Here is a 7,866-nt window from a genome sequence, read left to right on the forward strand (position 1 = left end):
AAAATAGTTTGTAAAAAAAAAAAAAAAGTAAGCATCTTGGATGCTCAAATATATTCGCTTTGCATAAAGCATAAAATTTATGATTTGATTTGCATCACCTAAATGTTAATTGCAATTTAATTGAGATTGGCATGTCAATAACAATAAACTGTAGTTGTAGTATATATTTGATATAAATTAAAAATTTATGCCTAACATTTAAAAAATTGAAAATAAAATAAAAGGGTAATTAATGGTTTAATTTGTTATACTCAACCTTTCTTTTTCACCATTGTATTATTAGTAAGTCAAAACAGCATTATCAACATAATATATTTCTAAGAGTATATATACTAACAAACATGGATTCCCTAGCTACCTTTTATTATTCAGTAATGATTATTCATTTATTAATATTAAATCCAGTGTTTGCGGTAAGAATGCCCTCAGAGCCGATCCTCAGTTTTCCAAGGCTAGGATAAATTTTATTAAGTGTGCCCCTATATATAAATTAAATAAAAAAATATAAATTATCAATTAATTAATTTTATTAAAATCATAAAAATTTATAAAAGATAAGAAATAATACTTTGAGATCTCATTAAAACTTTATTTGAAAAAAAACCCAATAGGATAAAATTCTAAATGAAGAAAAAAGAGTATCTTACATTGTAAACATTACATTAAAAAACGAAAATTACATATTTGAGTTGATATATTTTTTCCTAAATCTCCGTAAGCATTTCTTAATTTGATCAATCTTTTCATCCTACACAATTAATCGAAGCAAAAACAATCATCACATGTATCTACAAAATAAAAATAGCAATGAAATCTTCTTTTGACAGGGTACAAGCGGCAACTTCTTTTGTTAATTTTTTTTTTAATTTTTTATATACATATATATATATAGACTTAAAAAAAAAATTGGACCTCTCAGTTATAAGTCTCGAGTTATAGTTCTAGTAACCCTGACTCAAGACCGGCTCTAAATGCAGTCGATGCTGGTGTTATTATAAGGTGTTTGCATCAATAAATTGATGAAATTGGAATTATATTTGTACAGATCGATTGAGATGTGTTGGTCATATACATATATATATATAAATATATAGCATGGAGGTTTCCTTATATTTCCACTTTGAAAGTGATAATTATACTAATTAGGGTTTTATATATAGCATGGAGGTTTCCTTATATTTCCACTTTGAAAGTGATAATTATACTAATTAGGGTTACAGTTATATATATATATATGTATATGTATATACAAGAGAGAGAGAGAGAGAGAGAGAGAGAGAGAGAGCTTACAAGTGGAAGTGGGGGGGGGGGAGGGGGGGAGGCGGTGATCCAAATCCAAAAGGAAGGGAGGCAGGCAGGCAGGCAGATCAATGAGTCGTCTTCTTATCTTCTTTATGTACGTAGCTAGCTTCATTTATTTTATTTGAATTAGAAATTATTTGATAATGGAGAGAGGGAGGGAGGGAGGGAGGGAGCTACTTTTACAAGGAGGTGGGGATGTGTCCATTCCTAGTGGACTCCATTAATTATTTCATTCTCTCCCCCATTATGCTTCTATCATTGCCTTTATTTAGTTTACCTGTTATTTTCACTTGCGTTTCTTTTCCCGGCCAGTTCCCTTGTCTTCTTCTTCTCCCTCATTACCGCCCTTTTTCCAGGCTTTTTCTTTCTTTTTTTTTTTTACATTTTTGCTCAAGGACAAGATTTCTAACCACCCCCCACCTATTATTAATTCAAATAATTTGATTATTAATTACCAATAACGTTGAAGTGGAAATAAATTCAGTTTGTCGTAGAATTAATCGTTGGTAAGACAAGGTTTGAATTAATCCTTAATGGATAAAAAGAATAAAATGTTAACCATATATGGAACCCTCATAATGAGAGCCGAGTTAAGTCATACCCCAGAGTTAAAAGAGTTAATAATAACTTAGAATATTATCCTACTGTATAGTTGTAAATATACACATATAGGGAATGTTTGGTATGTGAGAAATTTTGAGATTTTTAAAAATGTTAAGTTGAGAATCTATATTTTATATTTGGTATAATTTTTTTATAAAAAGAATTCTGAAAAATAGGATTTTTGAAAATAATGTTTAAACAACTTTCTCACAAAAAAATTTTCATAGAGAGAGTTGGGAATTCAAATTTTTCATGAATTTAAGAATGTTTTTAATAAAAAAAAGATTAAAACACTCATTACTTTTTTATAATCCCATACAAACATATTTTATATATATATATTTGATGAGGGGAATACCCTCAGGTCCGTAATTACTCTCATACCTTGAGAAAGTGTCTAATAGCAGGTGTGCCACGTGTTTGCTTAAGGGGTACTTCGCCGATGCTATCTTGTTTGGGTCTAGAAGGACACGTAACAGATATGTATCACGATGCCAGTTGGCATGATGCTCGGTAAGAAAGTCTCCGAGGTCTTAGGACTAACCCTTTCGCCGAAGGTTACGAAGGAAGAAAGCTATCCCGAACTCTTCGGAGAGAACTGCGATTATGGAATGCTTATCGTTAAGATTTCAAGAAAAGTGGGATAGAGATCCCAAAGATCTCTATCCGAAATCTTTATCTCAACGCAAGAATAAAAGAAAGAGGAGAGGTAAAGGTAAGTCATCGGATCATCTTTTGATGGATTGAGCATAAATGATTATACTAGTTTTCTGGTTGAATACATCTAACTTGATCGTTGGAGATTGATCGGAAGAGTAACTTCTCGTCTCCATTGCAGGTGTTTTGGCGAAGGCAGAAGAAGCTGATCGGCTACCGCATCATCAATATTATAATATATTTATTATAAAATATTATATATATTAAAGTAAAAATTCATACAAATATATATTATGTATATATATTATACAAACACACACACACACACACGCATATATACACATAATGTCTAAAAAAATGATATTTTTTTAACTTTCTAAAGATATTGTAAATCCTAATATTTTAGAAGGAATTTATTATTTTTAAATAAAAATAATTTTAAAAAAAGAATATGAATACCAAAGATGTTTGGCTTGAATGTTACATCTAAATTAAACATAAAAATATGAGATTTCTAAAAAAGAATACTCAATATTTTTGAAAATATTTAAATTTAATTAAACATAGAATTACATATATTCCGTAAATCAAAGATCTTCAAGAATATTTTTAAAAATTATGAATTTTAAAAATTTAAAAACTTTTCTAGTTCCAATAATGTTAGATGATTCTCATTTAGGCCGAGTTTTATTTGGAATGTGGTGTATAGCTTGATGTACAAGTCACCAATATTTTATTCGAATTTCACAATATTTCATTGAATCATATTAGGGCAAGGCAAATATGTGAACGAATAAACAATGTGGCAAGTGCCAACGCACCATTGAAACATTGATGGAATCAAGGCCAGTTGTTTTATATACGTAATATATACATACATGTATGTTTAGCAATGAATGAATGAATGAATGGGAATAAAAGCTTTAGAATTTTGGAATTAAGAAATGGAAAAAAAAAATATATATATATATATATGTATGAATAATAATAAAGAAATACCCAAATGAAAATGAAAGGCAAGTTACATGAAATAAAAAGGAAAGGAGGAGGTCGGTTCCTTACTCCCAACGTATCTCCAGGCTCGGCCTCGGAGTTTGCCTCGGTTGTAGACTTTGTGAGGATAAGAACGACCACTTTCTCTCTCTTCCATCCCTTACAAGAACCCTCCCTCTCCCTCTTCTTCACCGCCTCCGTTTCATAAATCTCTCTCTCTCTCTCTCCATCCACTATTCTCTACTTTTCGGTGTGAAGCTCAATAGCAAAAGCAAGACAAAAAGTAACCGAGTATTTCAGTCGGGTTGTTCAAACTGGCGATCGACAATCAGGAAACTGCCGTCCGCGAAATCAAGCCGAAGAACAGGCGAATCATGGTGGGTTCAACTTCCCTCGCCCAACCCCCCGCATTTTCTCACGTTCCCATCGGATTCTCGTGCTTGAGATGGGTTACTCTGTTTTACTGATTGAGAACGATTCGGGTTTTGTTGTGCAGGGCGCCGGAGGACCCGACGACGAAGACAACCGGTGGCCGCCGTGGCTGAAGCCGCTGCTCCGGGAGCGGTTCTTCGTCCAATGCAAGCAACACGCCGATTCCCACAAGAGCGAATGCAATATGTATTGTTTGGACTGTATGAACGGCGCTCTCTGTTCCCTGTGTCTCGGCCACCACAAAGACCACCGCGCCATTCAGGTTCGCTCATTTCTTCTGATAATGGAAGGGAATCCCCATAAATTGCTATTTTTTTTATCTTTTACGAATCTGGGTGTGATTTGAACTGAATGAATGGTGTTTGATTGAGAAGTTTGGGGGTTTGGTCTGACAGATAAGGAGGTCATCGTACCATGATGTGATCAGGGTCTCGGAGATTCAGAAGTATCTGGACATCACATCGGTTCAGACCTACATTATCAACAGCGCCAAGGTTGTCTTCCTCAACGAAAGGCCGCAGCCGAGGCCCGGCAAAGGGGTCACCAACACCTGCGAAGTATGCGAGCGCAGTCTCCTTGATTCCTTCCGCTTCTGCTCTCTCGGATGCAAGGTATTATCCCAATGCCCTTATATTCGTTGTATTTTGTACTCTTTATGTGCTCGCAGGAATCTGTTCTTCAATTAGCTCTTCGTCGCAAAGAAAACCACTTTGGTTTCTTACCGTTACCCGTGATAGGTCTCCAGTAACTTTGATTACACTGAAGAATTTGAACTTGGTATTGCCAATGGAACCCGAAATGTTCATGGTGTTCAATGAAATTGATAGCTTGTTTTGTCCCTTTATTATAAGAGTAAATCGGGAGGTAGCAAGATATCTTGTGTAGTTGATATCAAACTTGACACCCTACCCACCTATGATAATAGACTCGAGCGCTAATCCAGTTCAATTACGTCTAAAGACCATTCGTAGTACCAACAATACTCTGGGTAGGATTTGATTGCAGCACCATTATTAACGCTGATATGTATAGTTCTATAGATTTCAAACTATTTTGCTGAGGCTTTGAAATCGATGTTAAATCTTTGAAACTGTTGGCTACAGATCGTGGGGACCTCCAAGAATTTCCAGAAGAAGCCGAGGAATCTGCTGGAAAAGAAGCACCAGGCGGTGACGGCTACGTCGGACTCCGAGGACTCGTACAGCAGCAGCAGCCATGGCCGGCAGAACAGCAACAGCAGCAACAAATTCCAGAGCTTCACGCCGTCAACGCCTCCTCCAACCGCCGTTAATTTCAGAACGGCTAAGCGAAGAAAGGGAATTCCTCACAGAGCCCCAATGGGAGGGCTCATTATCGAGTACTAAGACCCCGACACTTTCCACATATTACTCTAGAACCCCTAATATCCTCGTTAGCTATCAAAATCCCTCCCTACACTAGTGCTTTTCAGTACCCCACCCAAAAGGCCTGTGTAGGTGCTTTCGTCTATTGTATATAGAAGCAGCTAGTAGAATATGATAGAAATAGAAGGGCAAGAATGAAAATAAGGCGGTTTTTGGCAAAAATAAAAAAATAAAAAGGAAAAAATTGAAGAGTTTAGCCCAAAAATATAGGGTGCTCGGTGGAGTGATGTATACATAAGTTTTACCATGGGGTTGAAATGTAAATATAGTGTTTTTACGGTAGGGTGTGTATATATATATATATGGAATGGAATAAAATAGAAATTTCCTGTTTTTTGTAGTTGTAATTTCATTTTGGTGCATGAACTTTCTATTTTGGGGAAACTATTGAGACCGGCGAGGAGTGGGGCCCGGCGGCCGGCACGTGGGGTGAGGGAATACGACGTTGTTGTCGGGGAAGGGTCACGTGGAAGGCAGCGGTTGGGCGGTGGAAAGCAAGTGTGCCTTTGGTTCTCGGAATCATCAATTAGGTTCGGCCGCCCCTGGCGTGGAAAATGGGCGGCTTTCTCTCCTTTCCTTTCATGGGCTGTCCTGATTCCTTCGCCGTGGTTTCTATTGTGGCCGTAGGATTGGATTCAGATTGGAGGGTCGTGATTGGTGCTGGGTTTGTTGACTTTTGGCGTTTTGTGTGGGGGAGGGGGGCGATGGGGGTCGTTGGATCTTAGTTAGAGGGGTGGGAAATGACATGCAGGCAGGTGTTGCTTCGTCGATGGGGTTATTACGACTTTGACTTCTTTGTCTTATCCTTTTGGCATTTTCTTCCGGTCTTTGATGCTATTTAGTCTTTACATTAATTTTTCTAAGGCTATTTTCAATATTTCTTCATTCAAAAGGATTATTATTTTTTTAATTTGGGTTATTAAATCAAATCAGATAACTTTATTAATTATTATTATTATTAAAATAATTTGGCTTTCTGGTGGGCCAATGTGATTTTACTTGCATTTGTTAAAATATCTATATATTAGATACCAACAACAAATGTCTGTATTTGGATGCCAAAATACACTAAATCCTAAATTTGGATTTTTTTTTATTATCTCTACGTATAAAATCATGTTTTGTCTAACCATACCTTTTATGAACAATGTTTTTCTTAAATTTAACTTTTAAATTTTAGTAACAATGAATCATCCAGAGCTTTTGAGTAGATAAAATAATTTTTAAACCAGATAAAGACAAGAAATGCAACCCAAAAAAAAAATGCAAAGATGGAAATAGAAGAGGCCCAAAATCCAATTCAAGTTCTTTTGTCAACTTTCAGTATATAAGATAAATACAAAAAAAATGATATATTTGCTAGAAGCCTGGAGCGAATAATTAATTTTCTAAAGTTTGGGTGATTATTACTTGTAATATGTGGTTTGGATGATTGCATGGGCAACGATACTACAGACCCTTCCGTATGAAGGCACATATATAGTCCTTTAAAATTGGCCGTACCATGGTGTCGTCACCATAAATAAAAAAAAAAAACAAAATCTACTGAAAATAATAAAAAAAAAAATTAGAGAAATAAATACAGAAGGATCCAACTGAGATCGAGTTTTGAGTGCTATATATCATGTATGAAATTTTAAGAATGGATGGACTAATAATAATAATATTATTATTATTATTTTTGACATGGCAAATGTTAAAAGTAAAAGACGATATTTAAGAAGTTATTGGGCACTGATCGAACATGGTACACGGTATAAAACGATGGCCAGCAAGTGAACCACTGCCTAATCTTGTCTCTCTATAATTCATCAAACGGGCCACCAGAATTGCCGTAAATTTCATGGCTCAATTGATTACGCCTCCTACTACAAAATTATATTCTCATCAACAATGATACCTTCCAGAGATTGTCACCTTCCTAGATTATGCCAATTTTGACTTTTTTTTTTTTTTTTCTCTTCTTCAGATGCCAAAAACCTAAAATATATATATATATGCATTCAGTACTATTCTTTTAGAGAAAGTAATTATAACAAAATATCAATTAATTAGGTGGGCTAAGAATGAGATGATAATGATAATAATTTTGGTGGCGGGCATCATGTGTCCGGACAGTGCCTAAATAATGTGGAAATGGGCAACAGAAATTAGTGGAATCTTTATCCAAACGCCCCTTCCATTTCCTTGCCGATAAGCGATGATAGCTTCAGAAACATGTGGGCATATCTAGAAAGACCCATCGCTCTCTCTCTCTCTCTCTCTCATATTATACATCAACTCATCAAGTTGAAACAATCTTTATCCATACTTTATTTTAAAATCTGCCATCCAATCAAATCCTTAATTATTAAATCTTTGGTCAGTCCCAATACATAATAAATTCTTAAAACATTTTTTGCCTACCTTTCATATGAAAATCACATTTTAATGCATTGCCTCGTAAAGTTCTTAATTTTTTTTTTTTTTATAAATG

General features: G+C 35.1%; 1 protein-coding gene across 1 annotated transcript; it reads left to right on the plus strand.

Annotated features, from left to right (window-relative positions):
* Window positions 1-3,654: 3,654 nt before the first annotated feature.
* LOC127813643 (protein RGF1 INDUCIBLE TRANSCRIPTION FACTOR 1) lies at window positions 3,655-5,730 on the plus strand. The gene is made up of 4 exons (XM_052354711.1): window positions 3,655-3,932; window positions 4,052-4,249; window positions 4,383-4,598; window positions 5,091-5,730. The coding sequence occupies exons 1-4, from the start codon at window positions 3,930-3,932 to the stop codon at window positions 5,349-5,351; spliced, it is 678 nt and encodes a 225-aa protein (XP_052210671.1). The 5' UTR covers window positions 3,655-3,929; the 3' UTR covers window positions 5,352-5,730.
* Window positions 5,731-7,866: the final 2,136 nt, after the last annotated feature.

The sequence above is a fragment of the Diospyros lotus genome, chromosome 11, assembly GCF_014633365.1.
Source record: "Diospyros lotus cultivar Yz01 chromosome 11, ASM1463336v1, whole genome shotgun sequence".
NCBI classification, from domain to species: Eukaryota; Viridiplantae; Streptophyta; class Magnoliopsida; order Ericales; family Ebenaceae; genus Diospyros; species Diospyros lotus.